Source organism: Telopea speciosissima, chromosome 3, assembly GCF_018873765.1.
Source record: "Telopea speciosissima isolate NSW1024214 ecotype Mountain lineage chromosome 3, Tspe_v1, whole genome shotgun sequence".
Classification (NCBI taxonomy): Eukaryota; Viridiplantae; Streptophyta; class Magnoliopsida; order Proteales; family Proteaceae; genus Telopea; species Telopea speciosissima.
The window spans coordinates 45,863,319-45,886,029 of record NC_057918.1 but is presented as its reverse complement, the minus strand read 5'-3'; the positions used below and the strand labels follow the sequence as shown (position 1 = coordinate 45,886,029).

Sequence of the window (22,711 nt, the reverse complement as noted above, 5' to 3'; positions counted from 1 at the left end):
ATGTGGTTCAGACACCCAGATTGCAAAAAAATGGCCATCACGGCATGGACATCAGCCACTATTGCTTCTTCTTCTCTTGTGCTTTATCAAAAGATGGCGAACTGTAAGCCAGTCTTTCAAAAGTGGAATAAGGAGTCGTTCGGTCATGTACAAACAAAGATTAAAGGTTTGCAACATGAACTTCTTATTTTGCAACAGCGTCCTAACTCAATTTCTAGCCAGGCTCGTGAGGAGGAGATTATTAAGTTTCTAAATGAGGAGTTAGCAAGAGAGGAGGAAATGTGGAAGCAAAAGTCATATTTGTCCTGGGCACTACTAGGGGACTGCAATACGAAGTTCTTCCATATGTCAACCATTACCTGTAGCTCAAGACTTCAAATGGGACTTGGACTCAAACAGAGGCACAAATCTATCAAGAAATGCACAAGTACTACAACCACATTTTCCTATCAGAAGGGGTGGATCAAGGAGCGCTACAACAAATTCTTCTTTCTATTCAACCACAGGTGTCGGAGGAAATGAATGGCAAATTATGTCCAACTCCTACAAAGGAGGAGAGTCAATCAGCTCTATTTGCAATGGTGCCCTTGAAGGCACTAGGTCTAGATGGGCTTCCCCCTGCATTTTTTCAGAAATATTTGGATGTCACTCAGGAGGATCTTTTTACTTTTGTTGATGACTTTTTCACTACAGGGCAATTGCCATCCAAATGTAATGAGACTCTCTTATGTCTAGTTCCAAAAAATTCTAACCCTAAATATGCAGAGCATTATAGACCAATCAGTTTATGCCCAGTTGTAGTGAAGGTTGCCTCTAAAATAATGCCAAATCGCCTCAAGGAAGTCATGGATTTCCTAATCTCTCCTACCCAATCAGCTTTTATTCCAAACATATCAATTTCTGACAATATCTTCGTCGCTCATGAGATCTTCAATTATATCAACCACAAGAAGAAGGGCAAGAAGCGTTTTTTGGCTTTGAAGCTAGACATGAAGAAGGCGTATGATAGGGTTGAATGGGTCTTTCTTGAGCAGCTCCTCCTTCGATTCGGTTTTTCAACTCACTGGGTTCAGATGGTCATGTCCAGTCTTAAGTCTGTATCATACAAGCTGATCATCAATGGTGGCATTCGAGGAACGGTTATACCATCGAGGGGTATACGACAGGGCGGCCCGCTATCTCCAGCATTATTCATTTTATGCTCTCAGGCCCTTAGCACTATTATATCAACCTCGGAAAGCAGTGGCCTTCTAAGAGGCATTCAGGTTCGAAATCGCACAAAGCAGATTTCTCATCTATTATTTGCCGACGATTGTTTATTATTTTCAGAAATGAAGCTCCAAGAGGTGTGCCAATTGAAGCTTTGCTTGGAGACTTATTGTAAGGCAAGTGGGCAAGCGGTGAATTTAAGCAAGTCCTCCCTCTCCTTTAGCCCCAACACACCACTCCGTTTTCGATGGTGGTTTTCCTGCATCCTCAAAATTTCTTATGGTCAGAGCCCATCCAAATATCTTGGCCTACCTACGGAATTTGGATTGTCAAAATCTACTCTATTTAAGGATATTTCTGAGAAAACAGGGAAGCAGCTAAGTGGTTGGAAGCAACAACTCCTTTCTTATGCTGGTAAAGAGGTTATGTTAAAATCTGTTGCCTTCTCAATGGCGAATTATGCCTGCTCACATTTCAAATTCCCTATCTCACAACATGATTCCTTCGAAAAGTAGCAACAAATTTCTTTTGGGGTGATGGTTCGGATAAAAGAAAGATTCACTAGATCTCATGGTTGAGGCTTTGCCAATCCAAGGAGAAGGGTGGCTTGGGATTTAGAGATCCGGCCTTACATAATAAGGCTCTTTTATCGAAGGTGGCATGGTGGCCGTGGAGTGATCCAAACTCTATGTGGGCACAATTTATCAAAGCTATCTATTTTCCAAATAGGGAATTCTTGCAAGCAAAAATGGGTTCTAACCCATCTTGGGCATGGCGGAGTATAATGGAGGGACGAAAAGTGCTTGAGTTAGGTCTTATATGGCATATTGGCAATGGTGAATAGGTGAACATATGGACAGATCGTTGGATTCCATCTCTCCCCAACTTTAAGGTACAACATGCCCCTCTTGTTGATTGCCTTTTGTTGAAGGTGTCAGATTTAATAGATGAGAATAATAGATGGTGGAAGCATGATCTCTTGGACCTTTATTTCCATCCCTTGGATAAAGAGGCCATTCTTCAAATTCAATTGGGACTTTTTCCATCTAATGACTGTCAATTATGGGGAGCTTCAAAGAATGGTATCTACTCGGTCAAGAGCGCCTACCATCTCTTGAGTAACCAATGGGTGGAAAAGGAGGAGAGAAATTCCTCATCTACAACCTTGCCGTAGTGGAAGGAGATACCTTCTTCAGTTTGGAAATCTATTTGGAGCTATTCCTCTTTGCCAAAAATTAAACACTTCCTATGGAGCTTGTGGTGATGGTATTGCTTCTGGTGTAGCCCTTCATCAACGGCTAGTTCCAATTGATAGGTAGTGTTTACGTTGTGGAGCGGCTGAGGAAACAAATGAACACATTCTTTTGTATTGCCCCTTTGCACGGGCTGTGTGGTTTGACAGTAATTATCCTCAACGTGTCCCTGAAAATGTGTGGTTATCTGGGTGGATATCGGGATGGTCTTCTCTTTTCTCTATGGGGAAGTCAGCTGCTAAGGAGGCTATGTCCCTGGCTTCATTTATATGTTGGCATCTATGGTGTTCTCGGAATGCTCCATTGTTTTCATCTAAGGCTGATTCTCCTAATGATGTGATCTTATCAGCACATCGCGCATGCACTGATTTTCTCATGGCTTCCATGCCTCCTCCAAGGTCATCGGATTCTCCGTTGCCTTCATCAACCTCCATGGTCTCAACTTGGATGCCCCCTCCTCTTGGTAGTTTCAAGCTCAACTGTGATGCCTCTTGGAACCCAAACAAAAATCAAAGCGGTTTGGGTTTTCTAATCCGAAATCATCTTGGTGAGTCTCAGGTGGCTGTATCAACCCCTTCTATGTTCAACAATATTTTGGTTGGAGAGGCAATGGCTATTAGGGATGGTTTGACCATGTTTCATTTCAGTATATTCCAAGGGAAGCCAATGCTGTGGCTGATTCCCTTGCTAGGAGGGCTCTATCTCTTACGGATAGGATAGTGTGGCCCAATTCTGATCCCTGTGTTTCTGTTGATTCAATCTCAGACCCCAGAAGTGTAATTCGTGTTCTTCAATAGTAATTCGATTTACCAAAAAAAACAACAAAATTGATATTGATCAATCTATATAACAGACGGAAAATTATCTGCTCTATTTCTTGACCGGTCCATTTTCCCAAATCCCTCTAAGGGGGCGGGTGTAGAGTCGGTAGACCCATCCGGGAAGTGTGTTCGGATAGGGGGTAGGGTGGTCATTTCTACCCCCTATTAGAGGGACTTGGGGAAATGGATTGGGCAGGAAAATGGAACAGATAAAGATCCATAACATACTAGATGCGGATGGAGTCTGTATAAAAACCCAATCAATTTCACATTTTTTCGCTTTACATCCTTTATATAGCGCTCATTAAGTTTAAGAGATTTAACATATCATTTAGTCATAGTTTCAAGAATCAGGTCCGAATCGGCTGTGATCAATTCCAATTTCAACTGATTCGATATGAATAACTCAAAAAACAAAAAAAATCCTAAAATCAATGAGTTTTTATATTTGAGGACAGATTCCAATCCAGTCTGGATGGAAATCCACTGGGATTCCTTGTTGTATTCGGTACTAGTGAATTATATTACTGAGGTTTTCTTTTTTAGGAATAAGAGCACTACCTTGTAGCGTGGCTTCCGCATCTAGACACAATCCTATCTGGTTCCCCTAGAAAATACTGACGTGTCCCATAAAAAGGCATAAATTCTGCCCAGATCGATGCTTGCACATGCTCTCCCATTGGCCAACGTGCATGTGCATGCTATAGAAGCCCAGAGAGCATTCTCTCACCCTCTTTTTCATATCATACTTTATATTTGAAAAATGCTCTTACTTCCTACACTAGGTCGGACGCGGCTCCTCTTTAGCGCATATCCAATGGATGGGCTGGTACGATCCACACATCAGCACACATCCCATTGTGGATCGTGCTAGCCCATCCGTTGGATGCGCATTGAAAACCCTCCCATGCTGGAGAGGATCCAAGTCCTCCTACAGATGTGTGGATCGTGCCAGCCCATCCGTCGGATGTGCGTTAGAAACCCTCTCGTGTTGGAGAGATCCAAGTCCTCCTACACACATTGACAAAACTACTACTCTAATCAAATCGGAACTTCCCTGGCCTGGCCTTGTGTTTTCAGTTTTCGGATAACACTTGTAAGGCACGATGTGGTTGGAACCCCACGATAGTAGGAAATAGGAATGGCATAAAGCGGGAAAAATTGAATATAAAGTGACGTGGAACAGTTGAAGACGTCGATGGAGCTGTAGCTTTTTGTTTTTGTGTTTTTACCTGTACGATTACACAGTTCAGATCAAACACCAAAAAGGTTTCCAAATATTAAATGTTTCAGTTGATTAAATAAATATTAAAGAATGGAAATTCTCACTGTCAACGCCTCACTTCTCGGAACTCCACTGCAGATGGTCGATTTCACGCCTTCCTGAATCCTGAATCCAATCTGTGTAGTTTATAATTTTAAGCAGTGTAGAACCAGTGGTTTGGTTTGGTGTGGTGTGAGGCTACAATGTTATGAACCAGAGAGCATATCATCATCCATTGCAGTGTTGAGAATTTAGAAGAAGAAGAAGAAGAAGGAGAAGAGGAAGAAGAAGAATGGAGCTAGGATTCTTAGGGCTCGGGATCATGGGCAAGGCAATGGCCAAGAATCTCCTCCAAAATGGCTTCAAGGTCACAATCTGGAACAGGACTCTCTCTAAGGTGATTACTTTCAACTTATGAACTTTTAAAAAACCAACGACGACTCTACTTTCAACTTTTCGTTCAATATGATTCGATTCAATTTATTTCATGCCCTGATTATCTCCTATTTTAACTTGTTTATTTATCGTTTAAGTAATCATTGGGCACATATTTCTTGATTGGACTCAATTGGAGTACTTTTCATCTATGATATCAGTTCGATTCTGAATACTTATGGCTGGTGAGCCTCAGATTTTTATTTTCTTTTTTCGGTTAAACTTTTTTGGGTGTTTATTAGCTCTTGCACTTTATCTCCAAACAGTGGTTGATAAATCTGCTATCCATGCTGTCAGAGCAACTGATAGAAAGAAATGAGATAGATAATAAAAAAAAATAAACCAAAGAGCAGAAGAATCTTCGGTTAGATGAATAGGTACTCGGATAAACTGATAGAGAAGATATAGTTCCAAACAGTGGTTGAGAAATCTGCAATCATGCTGTCAGAGAAAATGATAGAAAGTAATGAGACAGATGATTAAAAAAAGCCAAAGAGCAGAAGAATCTTTCATTAGATGAATAGGTGCTCGGATAAACTGACAGAGAAGATATAGTGGGGACATGCTTCACATGGGTATCATGTTACTTTTCTCAATTGGAAATACCTTTTGTCTATATTCGAGTGGCACGGCTGAAGAGAGTAGCTCTATTAACCCTGGGGCATGCTGTATTCTCTCCATTAAGACTTCTACTCTTATCAAAGTTTATAACATTTGGTAATTAAATTTAATTTTATTCAGAGTATTAATTTAGGTGTGATTCTATCCTGTCTTATTTTTCGATTTGCATTCCCCTTTTTTTTTATTAATAACTCAACTCAACTCAGCCTTATCCCAACTAAATGGGTTAGACTACATGGATATTTTTTCTCCAATCATGGAATTTAAAAATTCACTTAGTTTCGGATTCTCAGTTTCTTGGTGCAAAAAGTTCCAAAACCAGAATTTATCTTACCTTTGCCTTTCCTCCATACTCTGAGAGCCTGCCTGACAATTGGGCAACATTGGACTGTAACTGCTCTCTTCTTAAGTACATCGTTGCCTGCATTTTCGTAATGGAATTAAAGTTGGCTGTAGCTTGCGATTATGAGATTTGTCTGATGTTCCCCAACCCCCTTTTTTTTCTTATTTGCAGCATGTGGTGCTCAGTCTTTTTTTTTTGGGTGAATGGAAATAATATATTAAAAGAAGAAGAAAAACACAACACAACAGCCAAGCAGGCTAGCCAAGAACAGGACCCCAATTAAAACAACTATCGAAAGGAGTGTAGCTAACAATACAGGTCAAGAATGATACTATGGGAAACAAAACATCAAGTTTTCTAGTCTGCTGATCGCAGATAGTACAGGGAGAACCTAATGTGACGACTCTGTCTCGCAATAAAAACATCATAGCCCTCTGAAACATCTGTTTCTTCAGGAACAGTCACACCAACCTTGGTGAGACAGGCAGAAGAGGAAAGCTGCCACTCAGTAATATGGATGAAGGAAAATTCCTCGCCTGGAACCACATAAGTTTCATGAGGCAAAGTTTTCGAATCTCTTCTGAAGAGGCAATAGAGGAGATATCAGCCTCAAGGGATGCATTGCATGGGGACTCCGAAGGGAGGGTTAAAGGTGAAATAATGCCGCTTTCCCTCCAAACTCCAAGCCCCAAGTCAGAGCGGTCACTGGATGGAGGGGACTTCTTTTTCTTAGCTTCAATCTCCTTATTTAAAGGAAGATCCTCCACTAAATCTACTGGATATGATTGAAACTCCAATTCAGCACAGCATCACCAAGACACCAACAACTTCCTCAGATTCTAGGAAAGAATTTTCACCCAAATCTGAATAAATGACTCACCTTCCATCTGTATAAGATCCCTCTGTAGACAACAACACACCCTCAAATTGTTCCCCCATAACTTGTGTAATTTCCAAATTCATATCTTGACTTTCCTCTACATCAGCACGAATCCCATCATCTAATCTCTCATCTCTTCGAATGCTAACTTGGCCAATTCCAGCTTCCCAAAATTGCTTTTCAGGAACTTTATCCCCCATAACTTCCTCATTAATTCCAGCCGATTCCTCTTCAATCCTTCCAAAATAACAAACTTATATTCATTCATAGTGGTCACATTCTTTCCCTTTCCATTAGCTTCTCCTTCTCTGCTAATTTCATTATGGAAATTTCTCCCTTTCTGTTTAAATGAGGATTCACCATGATTGCTTTCTTCAATTAAATTCTAACTCAAGTTCGAATTTTGACTTCAAACATGAGATAGTTCAACCTGGGTTCCAATGTAGCAACACTTCAGCCGCCAAAACAGGCTGAGCACCACCCTCATCCACCAGAACATGCAGGGCACCACCCGAGATCACAGTACCTCCAGCAATACCATAATTTGATGCAGTCTTCTCATGTTGGATTGGACCACCCTTCTGGACCCTCCATTCATTTCGAATCATCAAGCTCCCCCTTGTTGTCCACCTTGTGATGTTGTATGTCCAAAGACTCTACATGTTGTGCATCAAGTTGGCTTCCAGTCGTACTGAATCTCCTGTTCAAAGATTATACGTTCCTCATCATGAACTGGAATTGTATCCATCAACTCCTTATCAGCCGAAATTTCGACACAGATTCTAGCAAATGAGACCTCTCTTTGGTTTTAGTTCTTTTGTTAGGAGCTATTGGCTTACCAAGGATACCACCAATAATAGTCAAAGCTTCAGCTTACCAATAGTGGAACGGAAGATTTGGAAAACTGACCTATACTGGAATAGAGCACAGATCACTCCTTTTCAAGCAAGCCTTCGGATTCCATTGATGTAAAAGCAATGATCATCTTTGAACATAGCATGGAGCCCCCTCCAATACCTTTGACTTATCTTCTTCAACATTAAATTTGAAAATAAATGTAATGCCCCAGTCCCGCGATAAGGAAAAGAGCAGCCCTCACGGGCAGAGACCGTAAGGTCCGAGAAAACCATCCAATTTTAAACTCTTCGAAATCAAATTAAAGCCAATAACCCTGTCTACTGATGCCAAAAAAGTAAGTCAAAGTGCTCCACAAAACCATTCATAAGACAATACAGGTAAATCCCTCTATTAACTGATACCATGTGTAATGCTCAGAGTGCGCCATATGGCATCCCTTTACAATTTACATGTCAATTAAATTTCCCACCCAATGGCATATACAAAATACATAACCCACCCTCATATTAAAAATTACCCCCTTCTATTACTTCAACTGTAACTGGTGGATGGTCTCTGAACTATACCCTCCGTTGCTCCCCCGGTCGACATGCATTGTATCTCCACGGCCTGAAAATATACGTCCACGAGGTGTGAGCTACAACAGCTCAGTGAGTAAAAGTCTCTTTAAAACATACTCACCAAACCCACGTCATTAATATTAATTATCTCAACATTAATACAGCTCGAGCTAATATAACTCTCCCCAGATCAATACCATACCCACCATAGTTATCAAGGCGGGAAGGTGACCATGGCGTTTTAGAGGGTAAAAAAAATAAGGTGACACCGTCATGGCGGCAAGGTGCCCACCTAGCGTAGTTATCAAGGCGGGAAGGCGCCCATGGCGTTTTAGATGGTCAAAATTCAAGGCGATACTGCCATGGCAGCAATGCACCCGCCATGGCACCCAAGGTGTCCAAGGCGACCTAGGAGGTTGTACGCCATGGCGACGCCTTGATAACTATGCCACCTAGGTGACCAAGGTGCCTGGACGCCATGGCATCGCCTTGATAACTATGATTCCCACACTCATAGAGGAATGGTTTCACAATAATATTGCACATGCCCCGAAATCGGAAACATCCCCACACTCGTGGTAGAATGGACTCATAAGAATGTCAAACACGCTTTCCCATTTCTTTCCTTACCATACTCATGCCTTAGGTGATATGGATCTCTAAAACAGACATACCATTCACATCGCAGTTACACATCATGACCCAATCAGTTACCATACCCACACTCACGGAGGAATTGACTCACAGTGATATTATATTCTTGCCCTGTCATTACCATACTCATGCTGTGGGTGAAATGGACTCGTGACGGCATCACACACATACTTCCAGCACTACCATACCCACACATTCATGGTGGAATGGACTCAATCACTTCGTTTCCATCTCTACTTCATGCCATCGTTTATGTGGTCTCATATCACTGTACCCTCCACTCCTGCCCCTACTAAGTGAGGCATAGTTGTCAAGGCGTCCAAGCACCTTGGTTGACTTGGGAGCCTAGGCGGACGCTTTGGTCGCCTAGTTGGTGTCGGCTTGATTTTTTTTACCATCTCCAACACCTTGGGTCTCCTAGACGCGGTGACAACTATGAAGTGAGGTACACCATAAATTTCCCTCTCACTCCGTCCCACCCCCCCCCCCCCCCCCCGGGGTGCTAAGTGAAGAAGTCTCACATCCAATGTGTGCACTCACTCCTCCCCCTACAAAGTGGGGCACCACAGACACTGTTTCCCACATCAGTGCATGCACAACAATTTCATTGACTCTCAACCATGACCATAACTCATGTCACATCATCACAATCACACATATCATTATGCAATATTCATCATCATCAATAACACTGTATCTCATATTTTCCCAATGTCACACCCATTTACAAATAAATATCCACACACACATACAATTCATTGTATCCCATAAGCAACATTATGGCATATGATATCTCACTATATCATGTCACTCACAAGAATGAAATCCACATTTATATCATTTCACATTCACTAAACATTACAGGCATACATGTAATTTAGGAGGCACAACAAATCCTAGGCACCTTGATATCAATTCACAATATGCACATACATCTAATTCATCAGAGTATGAACTAAATTCCATGAAACAATTCAATTGAACACCCATCATACAAAGAGAGAGGTTTCAAAGGGATTCCCACTCACAGTGATATGCAACCCCGGTTGGGTTATCCACTCCTGAACCTTCGGGTTTCTCAACCCATTCATCACCTGTAATTATAAGTCACCAAAAGTGTGTCACAACGCTTGAACATGCCAATGATTCCATCACTATTGGACTCAAATAGACAAAATATTCAAAATCCCAAAACAGGGGTGATCCGGGCTCCTTGGAGCCTTTGTCGGCTCGCCGGATCCCTACCGGTCTCCCTGCCGGACTCGCCTGCACCCAGTCCGGAAGTTTGTGTTTGTTAAATTAAAAGCAGACACAGAAGATTCTATTAAACCGGGCTTGCCGGCACATTCTGCCAGTTTGCCGGACCTTTTTGCCGGGTCGTCGGATGGCTCCCCAGAACTGTTCGAGAGCAGCTCAACTCAAGGGGAAGTTTGGAGGTTTTCACTCCAAACCCCTCATTCACCCTTTCCACACCTTAGATACTACATCTACCACCCATACACATGTTTTAGAACATGGATTGAGTCTAGAAACTCAGTTCTACTCAATCCAAGGACTTCACCTTGTTTTGCTTTCAACCTCACACCCTAACTTAAATCTCCCAAACCCTTCTTGTTTCTTTTGAACACAAGGCAACAATGGGGTACATTGACCCCAAATTACTTCACACAATCATTATTCCCACTGTCTAACATATAGATTAGCAACTAATTAAGGTCTAGGGTGTTTTACCTTCAAAATTGTGGTGGGATGAGGTGGGTTGCTCAGTTTGCTCACATGGTGGCAAGGTCAACCCTCCTCCGGAATTGGCCCAAATGCTGTTTCATCTATAGTTCCTCATCTGGCAAGCATGCTCTTCTCCTTCTCCTTCCTCTCCTCTTCTTTCTGTCTTTTCTCTACTCTCTTCTAAATGACTAAATGAATAGTCTTAACTTAGTCCAGCTCATGTCTTTATATAGACTCAGCCATGAGTCATATTGGCTAACTGAAAGTCTAACCCATGGTTCAGCTTAGGCTCAATGCGAACCCAGCAAAACTCCTATGTTCACACCTTGTTTGAACCATATTGGGTCTGGCTAGGTATGTTCATGGACCCACTTAAGTCTAGACATTCCCATAATGATGAAATTAAACTGTTAGGGAGACTAATATATCCATTGGTCCAGTTGGATTAAAGTTAGGTCTACTACAGTTACCCATGATATTATATAATTCCTAACTCCTAACACCCAAAATTTGGGGTATTACAATTAAGATACCATTATCAAGTAGATTAACATCCACATGGCTTGAGAGCCTCCACTGCTTCAGCAAAACTTCGTTTGTGAAATCAAATGACGGTCCTCGACCAATAAAATGGCCAACCAGCATATTCCTCCATCGTTCCACTTCTTCCTTAACAATATGAAAAGGGCATCATGCAACAGATCGTCTGTCCACCGCAGCTGGTTCCACAAACCTGAGATCAAAGCCACCTTCCTTCACTGACAAAGAAGAGGAAAATAAGGAAGCCCATGACACACCTCCTCCTTTCACACTAGAAGAAAAACTTCTCCCTTCCCCCTTCTTCCTATTGCTCAAATCTGCAACTCCATCACTCGTACATTCAGAGAACTCAGTGATCACATTTCTCCCTTAAGATTTAGAATGTAAAGCTGCATTAATTTCTCATACTATCCCTCAGTTCACTCTAGTATCTGCATGTGTGTAACAGAATCTTTGCTCAAGGATGACAGACGACTCACTCTCGACCTCCTGGTTCAGTCTTTTTTGCCTCTGGCTGCTTTTTTGGTCATTAATTTCAGAAGTGCACCTGGAAGCTCAAAGTTGTCAGTGAACTGCAGATAACTGTCACTATAGTGTAAATCGATTCCATGTGTGTCTACTTGTTTGGGTTATTGCATTGGAAAACTTCTATTTTCATTACATGCATTTGATTTTGCCAAAATAAAACTAAAAGAGGAAAACGAAAAAGAGAAAAGAAAAGAAAAGAAAAAGAAAAACAACTCCAAGGGTTTCTACTGAAAAGAGAGCAAAGGAATCAAAATGGAAGATCAAGCAACCTTTATGATATGGATTCAGTTAGTGGTTCAAATAAAATATGAAAATTGTTTTTGCTATCTTTAACAATAAGAAGCTGCTAGTGTGAATGAATATCAGATCATTCGTGTTGGTACCTGGAGCTAGAAACACAGCTAAGGTTAGCTTGTTACTTGAGTTTGATCAATTATAAGAGATGTAGCGCCGTTTGGTAGCACGTTTGTTTTGGGTACAAAATGTCATGGGGTCAAATCCTGTCATCCCTACCTATTACTGCTCCTCTGGGCATAGTTATCAAGGTGGCAAGGCAACCCAAGGCGGTGGAGGGGTGTCTAAGTGCTTAGTCGACAAGTCGCACGCCTAGGCACCCAAGTGTTATTTCCCCTCTTTTCTAATATTATTTAGTATGCTACAATATGTACCTTATATTATCAAAAATCAACATTAAGCCACATCTCGAGTCATCAAAAATCAACATTAAGTCATATCAAGTCATCAAAAATCAATATTAAGCCACATCAAATCATCAAAAATCAACATAGAAATTGAAGACAACAGAATTAAAGAAGCAAGCATTGGAAGTTTGAAACAATCAAAACATACATTTGGTTTATACGTTCTTGGAATTCGTCATTTTCAGGCATACCTAGTCTCACATTTGGTTTATACTGTTTTTAGAAAATATGATCTTATCAATAAGTAATTTACCTGCTATCGATTTAGAGAAATGCTTTTGTTCTCTAAGAAATTTGATAGATCAAATGATTTTATTTTTACATGAGACTTTTTGTATTTGGTAGAGCACAAAACCAACTTTCCAACAAATCCAAGATTGCTTAAATCTGATTTATATTGAAGGAGTTGTTTTCCGGTCAAACCTTATTTGATGTGCGCAAATGCTGTCAAAATCACTCTGAATGAAAATATTTTTTTAAATATAAAAACAAATGAATATTTTACCATACTTTAGGTTTTTAGCAATGTTTTTCCATATTAAAATTTTGTAGAATTTTTAGATTTGAGAAAATCCCCAGCATTAGAAAGTTGAAAATTTCACATACCGCCAAAAATCGAGTTTTTGTTCTTGAACTGGGGGATTGATTTTTTATCCTTTTGGAATTTGACTTTTTAACTATTTTTATTGGATTCAACTATGTGGTATTTGCTTATTTATGAATAATATCCTATGTAAATGACTTAAATGATATTTGACATTAATAAGTGCCAGAACCTGGTCCGATACCAATTAAACCAGTGCAAGGCGCCCTACAATAAGGTGGTAGCCGCCTAGGCACCTAGAAATCCGCCTGGATGCCTAGGCGACGCCTTGACAACTATGCCTCTGGGCAGTAATGATGGATTATTTGAGGCCAATATCTTGGGATGCAATGGGATGAAAACATGTTATCTTTGGTAAAAAATTCTGTTTTACGTGGTAATTAGCTTCAGTCAAGAGTCAAGACAGTTTGAATGATATGCATTTAAATGTCTTAATCCATGCCCAAGACTATGTTGTATTCATGTGCCAGACATATCTGGCACTGTCATTTAAATGTCGTAATTTTCTGTATGGCCATTGGTTATAACTATTACTTACGTTCATGTATATCAACTTGTTATAAGTACAATTTTTGTTGAAGTACACTTATACACTTAGTTGTTCTTTTTTGTGATTGTTGAGGCTAGTGTGTTCTGTACTGAGTTACTTGTTTGTGTTATGCTACAAAAGTTGAGGTCAACTTTCTCACTTTCTTGTACACTAAAACCATGTAGTGTGAAGAGCTTGTGGAGTATGGTGCCTCCATTGGAGATACCCCTGCAGCAGTTGTCAAGAAGTGCAAGTACACCATAGCAATGCTATCAGATCCTTCAGCTGCTCTGTCGGTTAGTCATCTGACTTTTGCTACTTGATTCAAATGAAAACATTTTATTCCTCTTAACAAGAATGGAATTCTTGTTAGTTTGCAGGTGGTTTTGGACAAGGATGGTGTGCTTGAGCAAATGTGCAGTGGAAAAGGCTACATAGACATGTCAACAGTAGATGCTGATACATCAACAAAGATCAGTGAGGTCTACGTTAAATTTTAATGTCAATTTTTTTATTTTTTTTTGTTTATTTGGATTCATGATTGTTCCAATAACTTATGCCATTTTCTATTTAAATTTGAGTTAATATGCTTCATTTTCTATATTCACTTTAACACGTCATTAATGCAATATTGGATCACAAACCCTGCTTTGGGATTGTTGTGGGCCGACAAAAATACTAGTACATGAAAATAACAGTTTAGTGGTGAAACTGCATATATTGTGAAGTTCAGGATCCTTTAAGATGGGAAAAATAGACTCATCTAATAAACATAGATTAAATTACTCGTACCTACCCTGTTCTAAGCCTTAATTACACTGACCTCTCCTGTGTTTCTGACAATTACTCCCGTACCCCCTATTGCTAACAGTGTTAGTAAAAATCTGCTTTGACCAAAATGCTCTTTCATTTTTAAATGACAAACTAGGATATATAAGGAAATTTTTTTTTTTTTGAAGGATAAAACATTATAAATAAATAATATGCAAAATATATTTTATATATAAAAGTGAAAACAAAGTATGACAGGGCAAGTGTTTCAATCATTATGTGTAAAGAATGAGGTTTCTTACATGTAATAATACCAATTTTTTTAGGTATTGTATAAGTACTGTATCGTGTCGGTACCTTAAAGATACGATATATATCGGTTAGTATCAGCGGATACGGTAGGATACTTAAAACCTTGACCATATGTACACTCACACTTGTGTCTTGGAATCTCCATTCCTAGGTACACACAGTGCGACGACCATATGCACGGGTTGTCTAGTCCTGTCCCTAGTCATGAACAAGTTTAAAACCTAAGGACTACCAAGGCCCATTATTAAATCATGCAAAATAATTTTGTATTCCATATAAATATGGATTTGATGGAAACATTTCCAATGGCAGGCCCATTCTATAAGCCCAAATATTAGTGATTTAAGGCCTATATGGGATTAAGTAGTTTGTTTCTATTTTCTTAGTTTCGAATTCCATGTAATGAGTTCTTTAGTGGTTAAGATAGATATTAAGTATAAGTTTCTAATTTTGTTACTTCCTATTTTGCATGTAATAGACTAATAGCAATGGATCCTCTAAAAGAACTCCATACTAGTTTCTATTTTATTTGCCTCTTATTTTCCTTGTAATAGCTAAGGATCCTTTCTAGATGGATTACTTTTTAGTGTTTGCTTGGCAGCCAAATAGCAAAAAGAGTTTCTATTCTTGTATTCAGTTCATTGGTTATTATAAATAAAGGGCAAAGGGCACACTAGCTCACAAAGTTTGTGTACTGTGGTGAATCAGTCACAGACCTTGTGAAGCAAGTGGGAACCCAAGGTGGTGAATCCTTGGGTTGGGACTGGAGGTGAAGCTTTTGGTCATATCCCCTTCTATCTTCTTCTTCCTTTATTGTTCTGCAGAGTTTTCCAAGCTTCCTCTTCCAACCGAGACCTATTTAATAGTTGGTGAAGCCTTTGGTCATATTCCATTTTATCTTCTTCTTCCTTTATGGGAACTTTAGACTATGTGCTGACCTGTAATCCAGCAGCATGGAAACAAAGGAGGTAGGAGAAGAGGGGGATACAACCATTGGAATCACCACCAATGGTTTTGGTTGTAATCATAACAAAAACAGGAACGGCAAAAAAAGGGAAACGGATGGTACAGGTTTTAAATGGTAAAAAATTGCAAACAGAGTAAAAAAAACAGAGAATGATAAAAAACAGAAAACGGACGGTACGTGTTTTAAACGTGTATATTTAAAAAAAGGGAAGTTACGGAACCATAAAATGACGTGATTCTCATATAAATTGAGGAATTTTTACTTGAATACCTGCTTCTAATGTTCAAAACAACTGTAACATCCAAAATTAATCCCTATGTATTACACAACCAATTATAAGTTCCAAGACATGTCATCTAATATCATTCAATATCAATTCCCATTTCGTGCACCATAATGTCCAAAGTCTTGTTGAGCAATTTGGCTTGGCTATTGGTGTTGCTCATTGTTGTCAACATTGCCAACACACTCATGGAGTGATGCATGTTCAGTTGGAGTTTGGAGTAATTGCTTTAAAAACCCTTTTCAGTAGATGCATCAGTTTGTAGCTTGATTTTGGAGTCCGTGCATTGACCTTGAGTTGAAGGTGATATCATGAGAAATGTAGCCTTTTGAGTCATCTTTATGTCGGTGAAAGAATTAGGTCGATTGGAGTTCGGGAGAGAGATATGGTCAGTTATGCGAGTCACTGCAGACAACAAGCAATACTGCATAAAAAACGTCAAAAAAAGAAGAAGGGGAAAACATGTTTTAAACGTGTTTAAAACGGGAACGCTTGCCGTTTGCCCTCTTTTCCCATATGTTTGAGAAACAAACGGCAAAACGCGTTTAAAATGGTAAAAAATGGGAATGCATTTAGCTAACTATTGTTGGAATCCCCAACCAGGTTAATGCTTCACTACAGCAACTTGAACCTGACTCACCATAGAATTCAATGGAGGCAGCAAAGCCCAGTTCTCATTCAACATAAATCGTGGGGCTCTTTGAGCCTTACAATGGTTTAAATGAAGTTTAGTAAACTAGATTCATATTGGTCATAGGAATAGCTCCCAGCCTATAGGAAAAAAGCTTTAACAATTAAAAAAATAGAGCAAACCCCTAATCGACAACTCCTTTTGTAAGAGTTTTAAATAGCTTAAACTCTAGTAAAAGGATAAGATAAGAGTCCCACTATGCTACAAGCAACAAGATTAGATAAAGAAGAATAGATAATAACATAACTAAAAGAACTAGCCCACGATTGGAGAGACTGCTGCTGGCTCAAAGCTAAACCAAAAGTGGGTGAATCAGGTACACAACCGAGTTCATTGAGTTGACTCAGGCTCTTTTTCTTCTTTGGTTTTTCTTTAAGTACATCTGATCTGCATCACGCAGGCTGTCAGGTTCCGTCACAGTCAGACTGTCAGAGTATGTCACAGGCTGTAAAGTTCTGGAATCTGATCTGGTCTTCTTCTTCCTCCTCTGGTACTGCTGCTGATACCTTGCTTCTGCAGCAAAGACCAGTTTTGAGGTTTCTCTTTTGATATGAAGGTTGGGGTGGGGTGGTTAGCTCATGTATGGAGTGTTCATATCTACTGGCATTTCTTTCGTGGCCTCCTAGAGATTTGTTACCCTGTTGGGTTTCAGATGATTGAGTTAGCTATAAATGAAAGAAGTATCATTTTTTGATTTATTATTAACAATTCTCTCTCTCTTTGTTTTAAAAAAAAAATATTACAGGTGATTTCAAAAAAGGGAGGATATTTCCTTGAAGCTCCTGTCTCAGGTAGCAAAAAGCCAGCTGAAGACGGTCAATTAGTCATTCTTGCCGCTGGGGAAAAGGTAACTCTATATGCATTTTTTTTATTTTTTTTTATTTTGCTAGCATTTCAGGTTGTCTAGTAGGATTGCATGCATTAGATGACATAACCAAAGAGATTGAGTACATTGATTTAATAAAAAATACTTTGAAACATGAGGAAGAAAAAGTGTAGTTTGGTGAGGATCTACATTCTTTCAGTTAGTTGGGTCAATATTAGTGAGGTATGGCTTAGTTTGGGTTTTCTTTTTGTTTCTGTCCATCTACTTTGATAAGCTTGACATTTGAATTTGCTTTTTGAAGGCCCTGTATTAGAAAGATCACTATAGATGTCACCCCATTCTAGCTAAGCTTGTATCCACGGTGTACTAGTTTTGAATCACGTGGGGGCCTGAACTAATTGATCCAACTATTAGATTGATAGAGCAGCTCTTGGATTGTCAAAATGTCAAATTTTATGGGCCATCTCAGTCATGTGGCCTACAATCTAGTTTATTTTCTCCCATTTATTTTGAGCTGTCAGATCCACTGCTGATATGGCAATTCTAATTGTTAAGGGAGCATATGAATTGGTCATCTTCCAACTTTCAGGGCCAAAATCTAGAATATCACCCACTGTATATAAGCCTTTTTCCCTAACCATCCAAATCCTGACCAAAATTAACATTTTCTTGTGCCACATGCTATAATGTTTTTTGGCTGAAAATCTGAACATGGCCCAAGGATGATGTAAAATATTTTCACGGATTTTGGACCTAATAAGCTGCCATGTGGCAGATATTGGGGTTGTCCATAAGCTTATCTTGATGACCATGATCCACATTACAATTTACAATAACATGTAAACATGGTGATGTAAGACAGCGTAGAGTCTTGTATTTCTAGGGTTGCATTACAAGGAAGAGGTGGTCAGAAAAGGGACAACGGATTAGGGTTTAAAGAAATAGAAGAGGTAGGAATGAAATGCAGAGTACTACGTGGCTGGTTACAGCCCTTTAGAAGGAGGACTGTATATTCAAATTAGTCAACACAACATTTGATTTGATTTGACTTTCTGTCCAAGCCCAAGAAAAAAAAAGGGGAAAAAAACTATGGTTAGTAGCTCTAACAGTTCCTATAAAATAAGATATAATCACAGTAAATTTAGGGAAGAACTGGATAAATTATAAGAGGAAGAAAGCAGAGATTTAATGACCTTTGAGTGAAGCTTTGTTTCTGCTCTGTTTTCCTGGTGGTTGCAGAACGGATTTGTAAGAAAGAAGCAAGAAGGAAAAAAATTGGTAGAGAACAAACCAGGCTAGTGAGAGTAGGGAGAAAAAAAAAAGAGAAACTATAAAGAGGAAAGTTTCAATTGAAGGTGGAAATGCAGAAGAATATCTGATAGAGAACAGAATGAGAGAAAGATGGAATAGAAGAACGTACCTAGGCAGACCCTAGGATTTTTAAGGAACAAGTCTTCCTCCTAATTGCAAATGTCATTCAATTCTTTGACATCGTTCTTAAACATTTGGGAATACTACTTTTTATATTAAATAAGGACTCAACCAGTTGACTTGCTTAATTAGGAAGCTAAGATGTAGATTCCAATATTCTATAAGAAATTAACCCACTCAACTACTTGACTTACTGAAAAGCTAATGTATTGCTTCTTCAAGAAGCTAAGGTAGCTTTCTGAAGAAGTTTACTTCTCTTTTAAGTTTAGTTAAGAGGAAGATAGACAAGAGAGAATGATTTGGCTTGTCAAGAAGACAGAGGCCACACCTTTATTTATAATTAGAGTGCAACATGTGCATAATGAACCTAGACACTTTCGTATATCCGGGGCACGGGTCGACGGATCATCCTTCAATGCTCCCCTTCAAGTTGGTGCATAGATATCTCGCATGCCCAACTTGGAGACAATCAGATGGAAGGATTTGACTGTTAAGCCTTTAGTGAAAACATCCCTTGATGAAGTGTCGATCATTCTCAACATGTTTTGTCCTATCATGCTGAACAGGTTTATGAGCTATACTGATTGCAGCTTTATTATCACAGTAGAGTTTAGGCCCTTCTAGTGCTATTTCCAAATCTTGGAGAAGTTTCTTCAACCAAACGAGCCACAAAGCCCATGTGCTATTGCCCTGTATTCTACCTCAGCACTGGACTTGGAAACCAAGGATTGTTTCTTGCTTCTCCAAGTTATAAAATTTCCTCTAATGTACAGTAGCTTGAAGTGGACCTTCGGTCATCAACAGAGCCAGCCCAATCAGCATTAGTAAAGGGTTCTAACTTCAAATTCCCATTATTTGAGAATAGAATACCCTTTCCAGGAGCTGATTTTAATTACCAAAGGATTCTGTAAACTACCTCAAGATGTGCAGTCTTCGGAAATGTAGGAAGCGACTGACAACTCCTACATAGGTGATGTCTGGCCTAGTGTGGGATAAATATATAAGTCTACCGACGAGACGTTGATATCATTCCTTCTCTATAGAGTTACCACCAGTGCTGCTAAGTTGGTGGTTAACTTCAATGGGAGAATCCACAGGCTTGCAACCAAGCATCCCAGTTTCTTCAAGAAGGTCTAGAACATATTTTCTTTGAGAAATGAAGATTCCTTTGTTGGATCTAGCCACTTTGATTCCAAAGAAGTACTTGAGGCGCCCTAGGTCCTTAGTTTCAAACTCGGTTGCTAGTCGGGTCTTTAGAAGGGAGATTCCTACCTCATCATCTCCAGTGATCACTATATCATCCACATAAACAATTAAGTGCAATGACCTTGCCTATTATGTGCTTGATAAACAGGGTATGATCCACATTACTTTTTTTGAAGCCAAATTTCACCATAGCCTTCCTAAATCTGCCAAACCAGGCACGAGGAGACTGTTTCAATCTATAGAGTGATTTCTGGAGGCTACACACTTTACCGGTTATAGCTGATGATTCAAAACTAGGAGGAATGTCCATGTAGACTTTTTCTAGATCACCATTGAGGAAGGCATTCTTCTCATCCAACTGCTGAAGATCTCATCCAGTCATCCCATGTTTGGGGCTCGAACAAAGTTCATTTTTTCCATTGGGGCAAATGTTTCCTAGTAATCAATTCCATAGGTCTGAGTGAATCCTTTGGAAACCAGTTTGGTCTTATAGAGAGCAGTGGTTCCATCCGCATTTTTCTTTATTGTGAATACCCACTTGCTTCCAATTGCCTTCGTTCCATTATGACTGGGCAAAAGCTTCTAAGTGTCATTTTTCTTCAAGGTCTGCATTTCCTCTACCATGGCATTTGTCCATTTTGGGTTTGTGATGGCTTCCTTCCAACCTTGTGGAACAGACATAGAAGACAGAGAAGAAACAAAGGCACAGTAGGAGGGGGACAATGATTCATAAGAGATAAAGTTGGAAATAGGGTGTTTGGTGCATGCCTATACTCCTTTTCTAAGAGTATGGGGCAATCATCAGGATCAAGAGGAGATTCATTACCAGTTGTTTGGATTGGTAGAACTTGCTCGGTAGGCATAGACGAACATGGTATGTTTTGGATAGTCTTTTTCGTTTGTCTAGTGTAGGTGATGAAACCCGTTTGCAGCATCAATCTCATTAGCGTGCTCTCCCTGAAGACCTTGCTCCCCCTGAAGATGAACAATATCAATGACAAAAGGAGCTGAAGGATTCTCTTCACTTCTAGAGTCTCCCCCTAAAAAGAAGATTGGTAATAAGGTTCATCCTCGTGAAAAGTAACTTCCATTGTAGCAAACAATTTTTTGGAGGGAGGATGATAATACTTGTAACCATAGTTATGAAGGCGGGAAGGCGGCCATGGCATTTTAGAGGGTAAAAAATCAAGGCGACACCGCTATGCCCAAGGCGTCCAAGGCGACCAAGGAGCCTGGATGCTATGGCGATGCTTTGGCAACGCCTTGATAACTATGCTTGTAACCTTTATGAGAAGCAAAATACCCAAGAAAGATACACTTGAAAGCCCTTGGGTCATGTTTTGACCGAGAGGGAGAAGAGTTGTGGACAAAGTAGACGCACCCAAAAATACGAGGAGGAAGATGAGAACATAGTTTGAGAACTTGCGAGATCTCGGCGAGTTTCTCGGTTTTTTGAGAAACCGAGACGAGTTGGCATACGAGTTGCAAAAGTGCAACAACTCGACCGAGATCTCGAGATCTCGTCGAGTTCTCGAGATCTTGAGAATCTCGATCCAAACTCCTTTATATGAGTGCTAGATCTCGAGATCTTGGTGGAAAATCTTGGTATACAGACACCTGTCTATGCAAACCTTGGTATACAAACACCAAGGTTCGAAAACTCGGGTCTCGGAGCCATCTCAGCCCAGCCAAAAACCGAGTTGGGCCGAGATCTCGGCGAGTTTGTGTATTTTTTTTTTTCCGACTCGGAAGCCCATCTCGGTGGGTTTTAGACCTCTTTTGGGTCTGAAAATCGGTATATAGCCTATTTTAAGCCATTTAAACACAATGGCATTATCAGATTTTGCAAAAACAAAGTCCAAATAGGACTTTTACATCGGACTCTTTGTTGGTAGGTGACGACGTATTAAAATAGCATACTATATACATTAATGACATAATTTATGTATATAGGACTCAAACAAAACATTCAATTTATAGGAAAATAACTTAATAAGCATTACAAATGTTAAAGTGAATAAGTGATACATCAAATTGCTCAAGCTTAACAATGTTACAAGTTACAACTATCATCACATAAAATGAGATTGAATTACATATTCATTCCCCATTTGTCCCACATAGTCTTCCCATAACATATTGTTCCTCCACTGTTGCATATAGTTCTCCATAGCATTCATATAAGAGTTCTCATCCACATATGTCAAGACCCCTATCCTAAGGTATAACTGTTCAACAGTGGCATTAGACCGTTGCCATGAAGTGTTAGATCCACTGCTTATGCTACTATCATATTGAGGAATGTATGGGACTGGGAATGTGGACCCAATGGTGGACCCAATGCCAGACCCACTGCTTTGATAGTCATACTTATGTGTTGACTGGCCAAACTGATCATAGGCACTATATTCAGAACCGGTGCTTTGCTAGCCATAATCATAGTGATGATGAGGTTGATATGATTGCCACGACTGATGCTCACTACCAGTATCCATAGTCATGCTTCCAAAACTTGCTACCATGGTGTTCATACTCGTGTCATCATACTGAGGTTGGTTATGTTTGCGACCCGTTCTTCTCTTGTACTTTTTGCTGTGATCACCATTGTCTTGATCTTGTGTGACATGTGTAAACTGATACTTACCTGTGAAACACACAGGGTCCTGCGTTCCTACATCATACTGGTATTGCTCGCGCAT

General features: G+C 39.8%; 1 protein-coding gene across 2 annotated transcripts in view; it reads left to right on the top strand.

Moving 5' to 3' along the window:
• Positions 1 to 4,809: 4,809 nt before the first annotated feature.
• LOC122656468 (glyoxylate/succinic semialdehyde reductase 1) overlaps positions 4,810 to 22,711 on the top strand; it is a 50,931-nt gene continuing 33,029 nt past the window's right edge. Inside the window, exons 1-4 of one of the 2 annotated variants that reach the window (XM_043850983.1) lie at positions 4,810 to 4,944; positions 13,711 to 13,821; positions 13,906 to 14,007; positions 17,295 to 17,396. In XM_043850983.1, coding sequence (XP_043706918.1) covers positions 4,840 to 4,944; positions 13,711 to 13,821; positions 13,906 to 14,007; positions 17,295 to 17,396 — 420 coding nt within the window. In that variant the 5' untranslated portion in view covers positions 4,810 to 4,839. The remainder of the gene's footprint in view (positions 4,945 to 13,710; positions 13,822 to 13,905; positions 14,008 to 17,294; positions 17,397 to 22,711) is intronic. The other variant, XM_043850984.1, reaches the window with a different exon arrangement.